The sequence below is a fragment of the Cynocephalus volans genome, chromosome X (assembly GCF_027409185.1).
Source record: "Cynocephalus volans isolate mCynVol1 chromosome X, mCynVol1.pri, whole genome shotgun sequence".
Classification (NCBI taxonomy): Eukaryota; Metazoa; Chordata; class Mammalia; order Dermoptera; family Cynocephalidae; genus Cynocephalus; species Cynocephalus volans.
In genome coordinates, this window is record NC_084478.1 from 8545337 (window position 1) to 8564411 (window position 19075).

At 50.4% G+C, this 19075-nt stretch overlaps 1 protein-coding gene across 4 annotated transcripts in view; it reads left to right on the forward strand.

The window, feature by feature from the left end:
- LOC134366805 (F-box-like/WD repeat-containing protein TBL1X) overlaps positions 1-11198 on the forward strand; it is a 213012-nt gene extending 201814 nt beyond the window's left edge. For all 4 annotated transcript variants that reach the window (XM_063083251.1, XM_063083249.1, XM_063083253.1 and 1 more), the window contains 6 exons: positions 1489-1610; positions 7031-7105; positions 7444-7571; positions 9256-9421; positions 9835-9936; positions 10608-11198. In XM_063083251.1, the coding sequence (XP_062939321.1) occupies positions 1489-1610; positions 7031-7105; positions 7444-7571; positions 9256-9421; positions 9835-9936; positions 10608-10634 (620 nt within the window). In that variant the 3' untranslated portion in view covers positions 10635-11198. The remainder of the gene's footprint in view (positions 1-1488; positions 1611-7030; positions 7106-7443; positions 7572-9255; positions 9422-9834; positions 9937-10607) is intronic.
- Positions 11199-19075: the final 7877 nt, after the last annotated feature.

A 19075-nucleotide genomic window follows, 5' to 3' on the forward strand; every position in this document is an offset into this window, starting at 1 on the left:
GAAGTCCCGGGGAGAACAGACGTGAGCTCCCAGGGGAGTCGCACGGGATCTGCTTAATTCCCCCAGAAGTCAGCTGTCTTCCAGGGAAGCCCATTAGAGACTTGGTGCTGAGGGTTTTCAGCTCCCTCTCCCCCTTGCTGTTCCTTCCCGAGCCCCCTGCCTCCTGCCATCACCTCTCACTTGATGCGTAAATGCCTCTAGGGAGTGTTCCAGTGGGACTGCCTCAGGGGAGCAGAGACTATACAGACATGAGCGGTGCATGGCCACGAGGTCCCCAGAGTGCCAAGTGATCACTTGAGCAAGTGGGTGCCTGAGAGGAGGTCGGAGCAGCCGCCCTCAGCCGCAGACCCGCTCCCTGTAACTGGACAGGCATGAGGCTTGGAGGCCACAGGTACAACAGCCATGGGGACTAACACATCTGTACCCCTTCTCTGGCTGGTAGCTGTGCTGATGGCCTGAGATGGCTTGTCTCACTCCATGCTCAGCGTCCCCTGAGGGCTTGTCAGAACATCCCTGTGTGCAGCTGAGACCCCAGGACCTGACTGAGGGACAGAACAAGGATGGAGTCTGGCTGCTCTGACGTCGCCACCCTGGTCTTTACGTGTTCTTCCTACATCTTGGGGCACCGGGCTCTGAGGACAGAACGAGGGCTGGGCTTTTAACAATGGTCCTGGGCATTTCGGTGCATTGGAAAGTGGCTGGATTTCCCGCTGCCGTCCCAGCAAAGAATCCAGAAAGTAGAGAATGAGACCGTAACTAAACTGCAGCATTAGTTAACCTTTGTATTGTTCCTGTCGTCGTTACTTCTGAGGTCCCTTCAGGGGCAGGGCTCACACTGGAACAAGGAGTAGGGAAAGGCGGGACATGGAGAGGTCTAGCGGGGAGTGACCAGAGGCCAGTCACCTCAAAACCCTCAGCAGAGCAGAGGGTCTCTTGGACTCAGGGAGGGTGTTCATCACGAGTCCTGAACCTTTCACCCAATTTCATCCCTAATATGGGATTCTTGTTGACACTAATTATCCCCGAATCCATGGGATGCATTAATGGGTTGCAGGAGGTTTTTTAATTGGGGTGTCTTGAGCACAGGCTATGAAATCTTTTTCCTCTTCTTTTTCCTCCTCTCTCTGTGAAAACAAATCAAACAGGCCCACCATGGTGATACTGCTCAAGCAGGAAGGTGTGGGGGCAGGCAGCCGGCACACCTCACCTGCCCTTTCTCACCTGTGCCGTGGGAGCAAGAGCTGCTGCATGCCATGGGGCACAGAAAGGGCCACGGGGCCTCTCTCCAGAGGCATCTTGTCGTCCCTGCAAATGTGGGAGGAGAGGGTCTTTAAGGTCTTTGAAAGTAAGAGTCTGTTCACGCGGGAATATGTTTTATCGTGTTACTAGATATGGCTTCTCCACCGTGCTGTTAAGTGTTCTAAGTCAGCCGAGCTCTGTGCACAGTTGATAAATGTCAGCGTCCTCCCTGTCTTTCCTGCTCCACAGCCCCTGCTCTTGACGTGGACTGGCAGCACAACACTACCTTTGCCTCCTGTAGCACAGACATGTGTATTCATGTATGCAGACTCGGCTGTGACCGCCCGGTCAAAACCTTCCAAGGACACACAGTAAGTGGGACTTCTGAGTTTCAGACTTGAGTTCATGAGAATGTGATGTGGGAGCCTTTTTATTTTTTTTACCTAGAATCAAAAGATGCCGTGACAGCAGACCAGTTCCTCTGCAGACCTTTGCTCTTGAGCTGTCACAGCTACCCTAGGCAGTTGGATTAACCCAGTGACGGGAAGGCAGTGAGAAAAACTGACCCTGAGGTGATCTAGATGTTGGACTTTGCGGCAAAGGCTATGAAAAAACTGTACGAGGATATAAAGGAAAAGATGCTTGTAATAAGTAAATAGATGGGGAGTGTCAGCAGAGAATGGAAATACTATGTTTCTAAAAAGCAAATGGAAATTGGAGAACCGAGAAGCACAATATCTGAAACGAAAATCTTATTAGACGAGTGTAACAGCAGGCTGGAGATTGCAAAAGCAAGGTTAGTGAACCAGAAGGGAGATCATAGAATGGCCAATTTGAAGAACAGAAAAGACTGAAAAAATGAGTGGAGGCTTATGGACGTATGGGACAATATTAAACATCTATATCTGTGTTATATGGGTAGAAAAAAGAGAATGGAACAGGAAAATTACTTGAAGAGACAGTGGCCACATTTTACTAAATTTGGTGGAAAACATCAACATTCAATCCAAGAAGCTGAGCAGACCCCAAGCAGAACATCTAGAAAGATATCTGTACACCTAGGCATGTGGTCAGCAAACACTAAAACCAATGATAAAGAGAAAGTCGTAAAAGCAACCAGAGGCTGAAAAAATAATCTCATCATATACCAGAAAAGAACAATATGAGCAGCAGCTGACTTACCAGATTTTTTAGCAAAGCACGTGAGGCTCTTCCCAGTCTTTCCCCAGCAGATCCCTCTAGTGTCCAAAAAACCCCCCATTCCTCAGTTCTCCTGGAAGACCCGTGTGGTCGAGCCCCTCACACCTCATCTCAGCCCCTCCTGAAATGCTTCCCTGCCTTAAACTCTCACAGCCTCCACCTTACACCCCCTCACCATGTCCCTGGTCTGACACAAAATCCTTTCCATCTTCCACGACCCCATTCAGATGTCCTCTGGATTCCCTGGGGAGAATTCATGGCTCCCACCTGGGCTCTCTCATGCGGCTTCTCGTTTATTCTCACCAGCACCCAGAATGTCATTAGATGTTGGGGATCCCCTGTTAAAGCAGAGGGGTCTGATCAAAGCCCCTGGGGAGTTCCCATCATGCCACCAATTTAAGGGAAATCAGTTCCATTGTCCTCAGTGCCTGCGCCTTTCCCTAGTACCCACCAGTCTCAGCTCCCGGCCCAATGCGTCCCTGCTTCCAAAAGAAGGTGCTTTTGGAGCACAGGCATCCATTGTCCCGTGAATATCTGGCTGTGGTTACGAATGGACACTTGCTTTTTCTGGTCTAAACTTGTTTCTCCTCTAACCCTGGATGATCTGCAAACTTTTAATAGCGCTGCCCGCAGTCTGTGCGTGCTGTAGGGTACAAAGTCACATAGCTATGTGATTTCCAGCTCCCGTGCCCGGGACTTTACCACCGTGCCACCACTTGGCTCTTTAAATGGGTCTCCTTGTGGCTAATCGTTTGGAACAAGCCTCAAGCTAAATGTGGCTGAGCCTACTTCTTCCTGAGACTTCTGAGCTGCTTCTCGATGCTTCCCAGGAATTGTGACTTGGGCTGGGAGTGGCGGGTGGGTGGGGTTGGCACTCCATTCCCAGGAGGGTTCAGCTGGAGACAGTTCATGGTGACTGGCTCCAAATTCCTGGGCCCCAAGAAACCTGCCCATCGATTCTCCTCTCAGCAGCCGCAGCCAGAACCAGCTGCCCTTGTGCATTTACACACGCCCACACTCCCACACATGCATGCACACTCACACCTCCACACTCGGCACATGCACGCACACACATACATGCATACACACTCGCACACACGCAGGCACACTCATATGAGTGCACATGCACACAAAGTCATGCACACTCATGTACACTTGCACACACATACGTGCACACACACGTCTGCACAGTCACACACAGGTCCACACATTATCCCCTCTCCAGTCTGACCCCTTCATCCTCCCCTGGCTCACAGGAGCCCACTCCTTAGACTCACATGCATGCCCACTCACACTCCTGGACACTCACGTCCACATATGCACACCAGCATACATGGCCACATGCTCAGACACATGTCCATGTGTTCATACACATCCGTGCACTTACACACGTCTGCACACTCACACACACCTGGGCACTCACACGCACCTCTGCGCACATGCTGCTCTCCAGTCCGACCCTTTCATCCTCCCCTGGCTCACACAGGAGCCCACTCCCTGGACTCCAGGCTTTCTTCCTCCCTTTTCCCAGGCCATCCGTGCCATGTGGAACACTGATGTGGCCCTGTCACTTCTTTGCTTCTCACTCTTCAGAACTCAGTTTCCTTAAAAAGTAGTGTGACCGTATAATTTATCTTCCAAACCAGAGTCCTTAGGAGTGTGAAATTATTTAGAAAATGAATTATGAGTGTGAAGTTAGTTAATTGTTGGGCTGGGACAGCAGGCATAATATTGTGGGATTGTCCTGAGCAGATGGGGCCCTACAGTCACCCTAAGGAAAAGACCCTTGTGGGTGCACCTTCTCCTTGGTCTCCATGTACGGCACAGTGTTCCTCTGCCACAGGCTGTTCCTTTGTAGAACCGTGTTCCCTGTGTGTCCCCCTCTCCCTTGCCTGCCGAGTACCATTTGCCTATGTCCCCCAGGGCTTAGCCTCGGGGTCTCGGGGCCCTGGTGGCCCTCAGGAACAGTCCTGCTCCTTTGTGCACCCAGCATGCTGAGCTGCCTGGTAGAACTCCCCTGCCCTTTGTATTTCCAGGCTGTTTGCACTGGAGCTCAAGCCCCTTGGGTGGGTTTTGTTTCTCCCGGGTGTTCTCACAGAGCCACCCTCTGGGCTCTGGCGTGTGCTCGTGCACTTGGGGCACATGGGCCTCCTGTTCCCCGTGGAACCCCACCGTGGCTGAGGGGCTTCGTTTGTCTGCATTGACCCCCGTCCACCGCCACTCGCCAGAAAAATGTAGCAGATTTAGATAGAAGGAGTAGCTGTTGCATTAAAAATGCACAGGGAAGTGATTTCCATGTCCAGTTTTAAAAACAGCTGTGGTTTTGGTGTTTTTATTTGCTGCCTATATTGTATGTGAATTCTTCATTTGCTTCCTTCCTAGTATGGAATTTTTTCCCTTCAAGAAATATTGATGAGGGTGGCTGCTCATTTGTGGTATATGGCTGTGCTTTTATATAAATGAAAAAGGCAAAGTGAGAAAAAGGAAAATGCATGGCCTCCCGGGCTCTGTGCTTTGCTTTCGGGGAAAGTCCCAGGTGGCCGGTCAGCAGGATGACAGAATCTTGCTCCCCCTGGAGGATGGCCAGCAGGATGACAGAATGCTACTGCCCCCTGGTGGATGGTAGGCAAGATGACAGAATGCTTCTGCCCTCTGGAGGATGGCCAGCAGGATGACAGAACGCTACTGCCCCCTGGTGGATGGTAGGCAAGATGACAGAATGCTTCTGCCCTCTGGAGGATGGCCAGCAGGATGACAGAGCACTACTGCCCCCTGGTGGATGGTAGGCAAGATGACAGAATGCTTCTGCCCTCTGGAGGATGGCCAGCAGGATGACAGAGCACTACTGCCCCCTGGTGGATGGTAGGCAAGATGACAGAATGCTTCTGCCCTCTGGAGGATGGCCAGCAGGATGACAGAGCACTACTGCCCCCTGGTGGATGGTAGGCAAGATGACAGAATCTTGCTCCCCCTGGAGGATGGCCAGCAGGATGACAGAACGCTACTGCCCCCACCAGCAGTCTCTGGTGGACCGTAGGCAGGATGAGAGAGTGCTACTGCCCACTTGTGTACAGCTGCTGGGATGACAGGGCGCTACTACCCCCTTGTGGACAGCTACTGGGATGACAGAGCGCTATTGCCCCCTGGTGGATGGCAGGATGACAGAACACTACTGCCCCCAGGTGAACGGTAGGCAGGATGAGAGTGCTACTGCCCCCTTGAGGACAGCCACTGGGATGACAGAGCACTACTGCCCCCTGGTGGACTGTAGGCAGGAAGAGAGGGTGCTACTGCCCCCTTGAGGACAGACACTGGGATTACAGAGCACTATTGCCCCCGGTGGATGGTCAGCCAGATGATAGAGCACTATTGCCCCCTGGTGGACGGTAGGCAAGAAGAGAGAGTGCTACTGCCCCCTGGTCGACGGTAGGCAGGAAGTGAGGGTGCTACTGCCCCCTTGAGGACAGCCACTGGGATTACAGAGCACTATTGCCCCTGCTGGATGGTCAGCCAGATGATAGAGCACTATTGCCCCCTGGTGGACGGTAGGCAAGAAGAGAGAGTGCTACTGCCCCCTGGTCGACGGTAGGCAGGAAGTGAGGGTGCTACTGCCCCCTTGAGGACAGCCACTGGGATTACAGAGCACTATTGCCCCTGCTGGATGGTCAGCCAGATGATAGAGCACTATTGCCCCCTGGTGGACGGTAGGCAAGAAGAGAGAGTGCTACTGCCCCCTGGTGGACGGTAGGCAGGAAGAGAGGGTGCTACTGCCCCCTTGAGGACAGCCACTGGGATTACAGAGCACTATTGCCCCTGCTGGATGGTCAGCCAGATGATAGAGCACTATTGCCCCCTGGTGGACGGTAGGCAAGAAGAGAGAGTGCTACTGCCCCCTGGTGGACGGTAGGCAGGAAGAGAGGGTGCTACTGCCCCCTTGAGGACAGCCACTGGGATTACAGAGCACTATTGCCCCCGGTGGATGGTCAGACAGATGATAGAGCACTATTGCCCCCTGGTGGACGGTAGGCAAGAAGAGAGTGCTACTGCCCCCTGGTGGATGGTAGGCAGGAAGAGAGGGTGCTACTGCCCCCTTGAGGACAGCCACTGGGATGACAGAGCACTACTGCCCCCTGGTGGACGGTAGGCAGGATGAGAGAGTGCTACTGCTCCCTTGAGGACAGCCACGGGCGTTACAGAGCACTATTGCCCCTGGTGGGTGGTCGGCTGGATGATAGAGCACTATTGCCCCCTGGTGGACAGCCGCTGGGATGACAGAGCACTATTGTCCCCTGGTGGATGGTCGGCCGGATGACAGAGTGCTTCTGCCCCCTGCTGGACAGTAAGCAGGATGAGAAAGTACTACTGCCCACTTGTGGACAGCTGCTGGGATTACAGAGCACTATTGCCCCTGGTGGATGGTCGGCTGGATGACAGAGCACTGTTGCCCCCTGGTGGACGGCAGGGTGACAGAGTGCTACTGCCCCCTGGTGGACGGCCACCATGATGACAGAGCGCTACTGTCCCCTGGTAGACAGCCACTGGGTCTGATCTCAGGCCTTGATTTCTTTTCCAAACCCATTTTATCTTTCAGAATGAAGTCAATGCTATCAAATGGGATCCTTCTGGAATGTTGCTAGCATCCTGCTCTGATGACATGACATTAAAGGTAAAGTTAGCATCTGTAGGGATGAGCTGTTTAACCCTAAACAGCCCCCAATACTCAACGCAAGTCTCACATTCCCTGTTCCTTTGGGGGTTATCTGTATCGAGTCCTCTTCCTTCCTTGGTAATTTGTCCCATTACTGACTGTCAGGTTAGCTCTCGCCCAGTGAACTCTGATGTACCAGTCGAGGGTCCTGCTAGGAGTCCCAGCCCTTCCTGGGCAATGACCTGCAGTTTTTCCAGTGGGACACTCCAATGGCTTGTGTACAGTTCACAGCCAGCAGTCTCTTGGCTCACTGGAGGGACATAGCTTGCTCATGTTGTTACCACTGTGTTCTCTAGATCTGGAGCATGAAGCAGGACACGTGTGTGCATGACCTGCAAGCTCACAGCAAAGAGATATACACCATCAAGTGGAGTCCCACTGGGCCGGCCACCAGCAACACCAACTCCAACATCATGCTGGCGAGGTAAGGACAGGACCCCTGCACAGCCCAGCCTCGGCTCCTGAACGCAGCCTGGCCCGCTGTCACTGAGTCAGCAGCACAGCAGCAGAACTTCCTCATACGTGGAGAGAACAGGACGTTTTGCTGGAGCATTGAACTTCGTAGCTCCCTTTTGAAGGGGCCGAAATAGAACTTTTAAGTGAGGCTGGGAGAAGGCACGTGTTGGGAGGGCTTCAGGCACTTGGCTTTGCTGAAGGTTTTCCTGACAGCAGAGAAAGGAAAGGGAAAGAGTTCACCTCGGACCTTGGGCTTGGTTTATTCGTTCAACTCAGGGCTTCCAGGGGCAGGAATTTCAAGCAGGGATAAAGGTTCCCCCAGCCACAGCCAGACTTGACCTGACATTTTATATAGTGAGTCCTCTAAGACACCAGCTTGGGAGGGAGCGGAGTGGCCAGCCAGTCACCGCCAGAATTGGGAAGAGGGGTTATAAGTGACAAAGGTGGCCTCCCCAAAACCACGTGGCTTTAGGCTTCATTCAAGAGCATTATTGTGCCCTGATGCTCGCCAGACCCCATTAAGAGTAAAACGTTCCACTCTCGTTATTTGAGGAAGAACTTTTAGAAGAACAAGCTAAAGAGATTCTGCGACCGAATGCCGAGCTCCTTAGGGGTCTGAAAACCAGGATCTGGACCCATGAAATGTGGATGTCCCCTTAGCCTACAAGAGAGGAGAGTTAAGGGGAATGTTTGGGTACCAGGAGGCAGCAGCGGGTTATTCTGTGTAGCTGCAGAGAGAGGGTAGTGACAGGCGGGCACACACCTCCTGTAAGCGGAGAACGCCTGCCACCTGCCTCTGGGGCAGCGGGAGCCAGCCGGCCGCGCCAGGAGCGAGCAGCTTGTTGAAAGTGCTCAGCCCAACCAAGCTTGTTTCTTAGAAAAGACTGGAACGAATCCCTGTATCAGCCGAGTGGTTGAACAGAACAACACAAAGGCCATAATTCTCTTATTTCACGTAATTGTCCTAAAAGCCACTTAAATTACTACGATACAGCACCGCGTGCTATAATCATGTATTGGTGACTTGGGAGGTCCTTTTGTGTCACGTGTTACCCGTTAGGAACATAAATGACCCTTTAGTCAGCACACACGAAAAGGACAGGGTGGTACCAGCCCTGTAGAGAAAAAGAAAGCCAGATAGCAGGTTTGTGATATGTACTTTATTTTAAATTTGAAAATAACCGAAATTTGCAGCTCTCAGCAATGTGGTCGAATGTGTAGATGTGACTGTGTTTTAATTCCTGTTGGCTTAAAAATTTTATAAATATTTATTCACTCTATTCGCTGTTTTTCCAAACCTGGCTATCTGCATTTGTTGGTAACAATAGAAGTTTTTCAATGTAAGAGCATCTTAGAAAACTTGATAAATATTCCACAAAAGTATTTACCATTTATATCTTTAAACAAATGCAGAAACATAGGAACGTGGGTATCAATTTGCTTTCGGAATAACAGCACCAAAAGTTGTTTGTTTTGTGACGATGGCTTTGTTTTCACTGCATCTGAGCTGCATTTTAGGAGGAGAAGCTCACCGATCTGGACCTAGAAGCGGGGAGAGAGAGACGGGTCCTGTGAGGTGTGGCCCGTGTTGGAGGGACGTGTGCTAAACGCCCGCGTGCTCAGGTGATAACGTGTCCCCTCCATCTCCGCAGTGCTTCGTTTGACTCCACGGTCCGGCTGTGGGATGTGGAGCGAGGGGTTTGTATCCACACGCTGACCAAACACCAGGAACCTGTCTACAGTGTCGCTTTTAGCCCCGACGGGAAGTACTTGGCCAGCGGCTCCTTTGACAAGTGTGTCCATATCTGGAATACTCAGGTAATCTCTTGACCCTCGGGGTTGAGTCCTTTGCAAAGTAATACCTGAGTAGCTGTGTTTGCAGTGACCTGGGCTCAGAACAGCCACTGGGGAACCGGTGCTCAGGAATGAGCTGCCGCCCCCCATGGAGAGCCCTTGCCCGAGCTGTCTGTCCAGCTCCGCCTGGCAGCGCCCTTGCCCGGGACACACACCCAGGGCCACTCCCTCCCCAGGAAAGGTGTCTGCTTCTGCTGTCCTCAGGGCTCACAGCTCCAAGCAAGACATCTTGGAGACGTCCCTCCTTGGAGGAGCTACCGCCTTCTTTTCCCCTTTATGAGCAGCTCCCCGCTGTCCCCGAGACCCGTGCAGCACCTGGGCGGGCAGAAGGGCTGCACCCCGTGTGGTAAGCGCTGGTCACTGTGCTTTCTCCGCAGAGTGGCAGTCTCGTCCACAGCTACCGAGGCACCGGTGGCATCTTCGAGGTGTGCTGGAACGCTCGCGGGGACAAAGTGGGCGCCAGCGCCTCCGATGGCTCCGTAAGCAGTGCTCGAGTTGGCAGGGGCAAGCATGGGGTCGGGGCAAGCCGGGGTGGCACTCGGCAAGGCTCAGCTCGTGCCCGGGGACCGCTTGGGGTGGCCCCACATCTGAGAGTGGCCCTCGCTTCAGCCCTTGCAGAATGTCCTTCTGGTCAACATTTCCTGGATGAAATTGGAGTGCTCTGCCCCTCTGAGGACATTAGGCAATACCTGGAGGCCTGTTGGGCTGTCACTGCTTGGGTTTGGGGGGCTCCTGGCATCTCCTGGGTGGAACCCAGAGATGCAGCACAACCTCCTCCCATGCACAGCACAGCATTGACCTCGAAGGCCAGGGTCCCCAAATGTTCTCAGAGGCCTTGCTCTTAGGCCTAAGCTGCCACCTACCTCGCCATGTAGGCATCTGGCTGTGGCTTCTGCTGCTGGCACTGTCACTCTGCCACGTCGACCTTAGTCCTTGCCCTGGTGTTTCCCCCAGTGCTCTTTGCTTGAGTTTGGTTGGTCAGGTGTGCAGGCACTAGCCTGTTCTTGGAGCTTCTCTGACCTTCATCACTGTGTTCCAATAAAACTTTATTCACAAAAATCGGTGGTTGACCACCGTCTACCGACCCCTGCTCTAAAGGCACGTTTGTGTCATCTCTTGAGATAACAGGTGCCTCTGTCTTTCCCTCCAGGTGTGTGTTTTAGATCTGCGGAAGTAAACACAAAATATTATAGAAAAACTGAAGAGTTCTAGTGGACCAGCAGAGAACCTGTGGGTCTTGGCCCTCTCCAGACACCATTCTGTCAGCTCCAAAACTGTACGAACTTGACTTGCGTTAGAGTGTACTTGGAAATCAACTCGTCCCTGGCCACAGGAGTCTATAAGTTTTCGTAATCTTCATCAAGAAGTTCCCAAACAAACAAGCAAAATCAAAAGCATCAGTCATATCAGAGGGGGAAGAGTGGTCTCCATCCAGAACATTCAGCCCAGGAAACAGGAAGCTAGACGTGCACGGTGTGGTTTCCATCCGGAAGAGGCTCTGATGGCTGAACGGAAAACAAGAAAAAAGGAAGCTGTGCCAAAAAAACAAAAACAAAAAAACAAAACAAAGAAGCAAAATGCTGTGATAAACCAGAAGGGGAAACGTCCTCTCCTCACGCTGGTGTTTTCTTTCCCCTGACAATTGGGACACTACAGCTGCTCTGGCAAAGGATGTTCAAAGACCAGTTTGTACCGATGCGATGTGCAACTTTGTAATCCCAACACTTTCTATTTTCTAGAATCTTCTTTGTTCTGTGGTTTTTCTATCAGCTGGAATTCTGTCGTCTGGGGGCCTTTGGTCTGGGATGGAAACTGTTTTGGGTTTGTTGCGTCTTCCCTCTGTTGTTCCTGACCCCTCCGCCTTTTCCCCTTGTCTGCTGTGGTCTGGCTTTTCAGGACCCCTCGGTCGACGCAGCCACATAGACACGGTGACAGAAGTCTCCAGTGGACAGCTTCCTCCCTCCCTCTGTCCCCTCCTCCGTCCCGCCCTCCTTGCCCCTACCCCTCCTCACCCTTCTCTGTCCCGTCCTCAGAGTTGCTTCAGATCTTAGGTCTCAAGGACAGTTTGGGCACATAATAAGTGCTTTATGTTAAGAAGGCAGGGCAGGGGGACTTTTTACAGGAGAAAAAGAAAATGACTTATAAGAGAAAGAGCCTGGAGTATTTTTGGAAAAAAAAAATATTTTTATGTTAAAACAATTTAAAAATCCTAAAATGGCCATCAGACATAGAGAGCTGTGTGTGATTCATAGTCTAGAAAAGCTGTCAGGAGACACAGGCAGGGCCCGAGGTGGCTTCCCCCGTTCCCTTCAGCTCCACAGGTGGTCAGGAAACTGGGTGGGAAGGGTCAGTCCTATGGGTGAGCAGCGGGTGGCTCTGTGGCCCGCCGGGAGGACGAAGAACCACGTGGCCTCTTTCGGGGTGGGTGACCTTAGCGGCTGGCAGGACGGTGTGCTCTGACCCTGAGGACGCGTCCCCAGAACCAAGAGGCACCGAAGCCATCGAAAGCCACAGCTCGGCTCGCCGTGGCCGCAGCTGCCTCCTCCCCACAGCGGCGTCGTTTCTCCAAGAGTGGGCCAGGCCAGTCCTTGCAAAGCTGACGTCAAGGCTCCAGGGCGTCACTTGGTCTAATGATGACAAAAGGATGCGCAAAAGGCAGCGTTGCAGCCCCAACGGCGAACGCTGTAGGCAGAGCGTCACTGATCGTTTCTGCTGTCTTTATCATTTCCTTCTCTCACACGAGACTAGGAGAAAGAGGGTTTTTTAAAAGAATGAATCTTTTTAGTGTTTTTTAAAAATTAAACAAGGCTTTGAATTCCTAGAAAAGTTTCCTTTCATTGGATCGGGTGACCTCTGTGCTCGTATTGTCACAACCCGACACTGGCTTACTTTTGAAATCAGCAACGGGGGCAAGGACCGACGGCTGGGGCCCGTCTCTCATCGGCGTCCTGTGGGCCAGGGAAGATCTGAGGACGGTGGCAGGCCTGTGGCGGCAGCGGCGGTGGCGGCTGGCAGTGGTGGGGTCACTGGTGTTTGTTCCTTCCAGCCACAAGACCGTGTTATTCAGGGGGCGGCACCCCTCTTTGGAGCCGAAAACCGACATCTGGGAAGGGCAGGGGCTTCCTAGAGAACTTGGAATGGGCCGGGACCAGCTACCAAAGCCAAGGGGCGTCGGTCATTCCCGGGTCATTCACTGGCCTCCACCTGGGCCTGTGAATTATTCAAGCCCAGAAAGTGCTCTGTTTCCAAGTAAGGCTTTATTGGGGCTCTGTCACCTGAACACTTAGTGACGAAGGCCGAAGTCCCATGGAGTAACCACTCCCGTGTCTGAAGACAGCCGGCACCCCCAGACTCACCGCTGATTCCTGTCCCCAGAGTGCGTGAGGTTTGGGGGGCAGCGTGTCGGGGTCCAGATAAAGACCATCCCCCCTCCCCAGATGAGAGCGTTTTCATCTCCGCAGAGCATCGGCTGCCAGACATCGGACCACGGTCAGGATGTGGCTTGTGCGTGGCAACCAGAGACTGGCGTGGCATGGTGACCGGGGACGTACTGGGAGGGATTCACTAGACAATCTTCCTGGGAATGTCGGGAGCCAGGGTCTCGCCAAAGCGCTGGCTTCAGCCTCCTCTTGAATCTCAAGCACCTCGGGATTGTTAGGTTGGAGCCGAGGGCTGGGGCCACGGACAACGGGCTTCCCATCCCTGTGAACAAGAGTGAGCCTCGGATGAAGGGAGGCGGCCATCCCCGAGCTGGCCACAGGGACCAAGCATGAGGGTGTCGCTGGTGCCCCTCGAATCCGTGCCTGTCCTCAGCAAACAGCGCCATCGACGACTAGTTTGGGGCCCCTGACACATGTGGCCATCGTGCCCTCCTGCCAGGCACACGGGAGATTCACGTTCAGGGTCCGGGGTGGCCACCTGGACATGTGGCTGTCGGGCGTCGCTTACAGCTCTGAAACCCTCGTGAGGGTCGCTTCAGTCTTAGTGACCAAATTCAACCTCGAAAGCAGACATAACACAACGATCCTTCCTGGAATCTTTGGTTGGATTTGAGATGACCAAGAGCCACGTCCAGCACGCACCTGGGGAGGGAGCTGCCCCGGGCCGGAAGGGCCGGATGTCACAGGGTGAAACCTCTGACCCTGCGCGACACCATAGGACTTGACTTTGGTTTTGTCTTTCTAAAACTAGATCCTGGAGCCCAGAGAAGTGCACTTTGTCAATCGTAAGGGTCTTTGTTCCTTCTTATTTCTCTTTTTTAACCTCCCGTTCCACCTTTTTTGGTTTTTTTTCATGGTGTTTCTTGTCCATTGCAGAAATGTCCCTCCCGCCACTCACTGAAGCTTTGAATTCTGGCTTCTGCAGTTTTATTGTCTGTGTCAGACGTACAGCCAGACCTGCTATCTGTCCGCGTTGCCCAGATCCTGTTGCAGTGACATGGAGCCCCGTCCTGTTCTCCTTCCACCCCCACTCACCCTCACGCTCTTTGGAAAAAAAGAATCACCTTGTGTGTTGTAGCTCATTTGTTTCGAGAGAAAATCAACAGATCATATTCAGTGTCTTGAATAAATTGCTCTATTTTGATATTAGAGAACCTGGTTGGTGTGCTCTCTCCATGTCACTTGGTCACTCTTGGGGCCACATGAACACCCATGAATGAAGACAGCTCGGCCTTTTCTCCAGAAGAAAATGGCTGGAGTGCCCCTTTCCAGAACTGCCACATTCAGTAGGGAAAGAGCCCTGCCTGTTCTAAACAGCCGCCATGCAAAGGGAGCGTGCTTTTTAACAAAGTGTTTCCTTTTCATTATTTAGTTCAGGCCGGTTGTTTAAAAAAGTCAATGCAAATGAATTCTCTCTTGTTAGCAAATTGCTTTGCGAGGAATTTGAGTTCAAGGATTAGCCCTGAGTAACTGGAAGAACCTAAAGTTATAGGACATGGCTAACTGTTGACGTCACTTCGGCCTGTCGCAGAGGAACACGTTGCATTATTTACTGACAAGTGCTCTGTGCTGGACGCTACCACGTTCCATCTATGCCACTTTAATTACTTGGTGGGTGTCACATAATTGAATGAGTTCATGGATGTTGCAGTCCCTGTTATATGAGGAGGCAATAGATTCAGAGAGGCAGAGAAGGCAGATCAGCAGACGCTGTCACTCTTAGCATCAGGTTTCATGAACAAGTTAGTGACACAGAAAGTCATGGTGTTCCTTGCCTGCAATCCTAGCTTGTCCCTGCACTGGAACAAAGCAGGGGGATAAGGCCGTTCCTGCCCGCCTTGGCTCAGTGCTTCAGTGGAGGGTGTCTGTGGCCTGTGACTCAGATTCTGGCAGAGCCAGATCCCAAGCACATGTCCTGAATTGGCAACTTGAGACTAAATGTGAAGTGACCAACTGTCACCTTTAGGGAAACCTATCTTGTCTTCCAGTCTTCTTATTTTGCTTTTTGACCAATCACATTCCCAGTTAGTGGATTTGGGGTAACATTCTGGGTACCCTAAACCCTAATACAGAAGCCACAGGAGGCCCCCGGGAAGAACCTCGTGCCATCCCTCAGTGGGCAGCCCACAAAGCGTGTGACAGAGTCCCCAGGATGAATGCGTATGTGACGTGGCTTTTGGGGCTTCGGCGACAATGCTGGTCACATATTAATAGCTTTCAGTGTGTTTCTTTATCCTGTAGAGGAAGTGACTGGGATCACATGATTGCCCAAGATTTATGTAACTTTAATACTCAGATACATGTAACCGTTTGCTGCAGGGATTCCAAAAATGTTGTCCTTTGTCCATTGAGGCTCCCAACTTAATTGTATTTAGTTTGGGAATTTAAACTTCAACTCACTGAACAGAAACCTTTTTTTTTTCTTAATTGCCCCCACCACGGTACCGTTCCAAAAGGATATTTGAGAACATTTTCTGTGTTCACAAAGAGTATTCTCTGCCCCTGTGGGTTCTGGCTGTTAATTACTGTTGACAGAAACCCAGAAGTCACTCTGACGTGCATGAGAAGGGGCAGGTGTGGGTGGGGGACAGATTCATGCTCTTAAAAAAGGACTTTGTATTTGGCTGAATGTTATTTTTCCAGCCTGGATCCTGTGTCTCTGAAGCATCTGATGCACAGCAAGGTAAGCAAGGCATCCGGACACAGCTCTATGTGGAGAACGGAGTAGAGGGCGCAGGGGACAGCGGGACTGGGCAGGGAGGATGTCACCTACAGGACTAACCTTCCCCTAAAACTTGATGTTAACACTGAAGACTGAGGCTTTGGTTAGGAATATAGTTGTCCTCAAGCAGGAGGTACTTATTCAGAGACATTCAGGACAGTAGCTGGGTGTATATATCCTACCGTCACTGCACAGTCATAGACGGTGACGATGATGGTGATATCTTACTCTGTACTGGGGGAGATGAGTAGACTTAAAGCTTTTGGTGGTGTGACAACTAAACTGGCTGATAAAATGGCTAGTAAATTAAAGTCAGATGGGAGCTGTCTTCTGGTCACAGTTTCATCTTTCCAGCCAGACTCCCCTCTGTCACAGCCTCATCCTCACAGACCAGCCCAGACTCCTGGCTGTATGTTCTAGTTCCCACTCTCCCTGAAGAGAGAAGTTCCCTCCTGCAGATGTCCCTCCATCCCACTATCATCATCGTGTTCCCTCCACGGGATCATTCCCCTCAGCATCTCAACATGCTCTAACGTCGGTCATCATGAAAACAATAACAAAACAAGCCTCCTGTGACTGTACGGCCCCTGCAGCAAGGAGGCTTCCACAGAAATGGCCCCAAACCAATTATCATCTCATTTCTTCCTTTGCTTGCTCAATCGTCTCCTTGTTCCCTAGATCGACTTTATACACGACGTCCCTGATGTGCATTTTTCCACGCCCAGTGCATGGCGAGTCGCTGTGAGAAGGTGTCTACTCACCCTCTTCCTCTCGCAGCTCACCCCAGTCAAAAGCATCATGCTCTGGGCGTCAGCTGGTGATGCTCAGTGTCCTGTCTTGGAGGGGTCCTTTTCACTGCATAATCAAATCAGTCGGGGTTCTGATTTGCAAGCTGCAGAAACTGACCGGCTAACGTAAACCAAAAAGGATTGAGAGGGATTGTGGCAGCTTTGAGAATCTCTGGAGAACCAATTTGGCAGCTAGACAGAACTGCCAACGTCAGGCTGCAAAACTTGGCCAAGATGATGACAAAGACAGCAGTGGATACTGCCCACACCCTGAAACTGGACTCTGGACCTGCCCCTCAAAGCACACCCAATGCACCACCCAGCACAGACCTGCCTGCTGCCACTACTGCTGCCACTGCTCCTTCAGAACAGCTTCTCTGCCACCCATTCTCTTGGGCACTCACTTCTAACTCAGAGACTCGGGCGACATATCTGACTGGCACTGCCAAGTTATGCACCCTGCTCTAGCTGCAAGAGAGGCTGGAAAAGCAAGTAGCTAGCCTCCCTGCTTCTAGAATGAGAGGTGGAGCTGTGCCTCATCAGGTTGGAGAGAATGCTCAAGGAGAGATTAAGAAGGTACAGCAACAACTATCAGAGATCCCTGGGCAACCCAGATACCAAGGTCACAGGGTGCTCTAAATGCATCTGCAGCTTTGTGACTCCAAAAGTCCAAATCCAGATGCTTTCTGGAACAGCTCTTCTAGAATGAAAGGGAGACTTAATCTTGATGTGAAGGGAAATGTCACATGGCAGAGCTGTCCACAGTGTCCTGAGAAAATCGTGTCTGGCTTTTCTATTTAATACCTGGGTGTCTTGTGACCCCAATGCATGCTGCAACATTTTTTGCAAAAAGGAAAAAATACACACACACACACACATGTACATTCATGCTCTGCATAACAACATTTCAGTCAACAATGAGCAGCATATACGACAGCGGTCCCATCAGATTATAATGACTATACCATATAGCCTAAGTGTGTACTAGGCTATACCATCTAGGTTCGTGTAGGTACTCTCTATGATATTCACACAATGATGACACCACCTAACGACACATTTCTCAGAAGAGATCCTCATCGTTATGTGACGCATAACTGTGTGGAGATATGGATAAGGATCTGAGCAAAGTCAGGTTCCAAGGATTCCTTTGACTATGTCATCGGTCAGCCCAGCATGGGAACACAGGCTAAATTAGTGACAAAAGCCATGCCCCTTCTCCGCCCACTAGTGGGTGTATTGAGGACATGCTGTGCAGCTGCTCTGTGACACCCCCATTTCCTTTTCATCCAGCTGGATTGCTACCTTGCCTCTGGCCCCATCAATGCCCTACTCAAGAGCATTTGCTAGAATGAACAAGAAAAACTTAGAAACTATACAAATACATGGAAATTAAACAACACCCTCCTAAACAACCAATGGGTTAATGAATAAATTAAAAGGGAAATTAAAAATCTTTTTGACACAAATGAGAATGGAAACACATCATACCAAAACCTATGGGACACAGCAAAAGCAGTTTGGAGAGGAAAGTTGACAGCACTAAATGCCTTTATAGAAAAAGAAAGTTTTCTAATAAACAACCTAAAGGCAATAGAGAAAGAACAACAAATTAAACCCAAAATTGGCAGAAGGAAAGAAGTTATTAAGTTCAGAGTAGAAATAAATGAAATAGAAATTTAAACAATTGAAAAGGTCAATGAAACGAAGAGTTGGTTTTTCCAAAAGATAAACAAACTTGGCCAAACTTTAGCCAGATTAACCAAGAAAAAAAGAGAAGATTCAAATAAATAAAATGAGAAATGAAAAAGGACACATTATAGGTGATGCCACAAAAATTCAAAGGATCATAAGGGTCTATTATGAATAACTATGCCCACAAATATGATAACAGAAGAAATGGATAAATTCCTGAAGAAATACAATTATGAAGAAATAGAAAATCTGAACAGAGCAAAAACAAGTGAGGAAATGGAATCAGTTATAAAAAATCTTCCATTAAAAGGAAGTCCAGGACCTGATGGCTTCACTGCTGAATTCTACCAAGCTTTTGAAGAAGAGTTGATACCACTTATCTTCAGATTATTCTAGACATTGAGGAGGAATACTTCCGAACTCATTTTATGAAGCCAGCATTACTCTGATCGAAAACCAGACATTGACACACACAAAAAAGAAAATTGTAGGCAAATATCTCTGATAAACATAGATGCAAAAATTCTCAACAAGACACTGGTAAACCGAATTCAACAGCACTTTAATATGATCATTCACTGCGATCACTTGGGACTGATCCCAGGGATCCAAGGATGTATCAATAAATTCAACAACCATGTTAACAGAAATAAAGACAAAAATCATATGATCACTTCAATTGATGCAGCAAAAGCATTTGACAAAATTCAATATCCTTTTGTGATAAAAACTCTTAATAAACTAGGTATTGAAGGCACGTACTGCAATACAATAAAGGTCATATATGACAAAACCACAGCTAACATCATACTGAATGGGGAAAACCTGAGAGTTTTCCCTCTTTGATCAGGAACTAGACAAGGGTACTCACTTTCACCTCTATTCAACATAGTACTGGAAGTCCTAGCCAGAGCAATTAGCAAGAGAGAGAAGAAAAGTCATCCGAATTGGAAAGGAAGAAGTCAAACTGTCC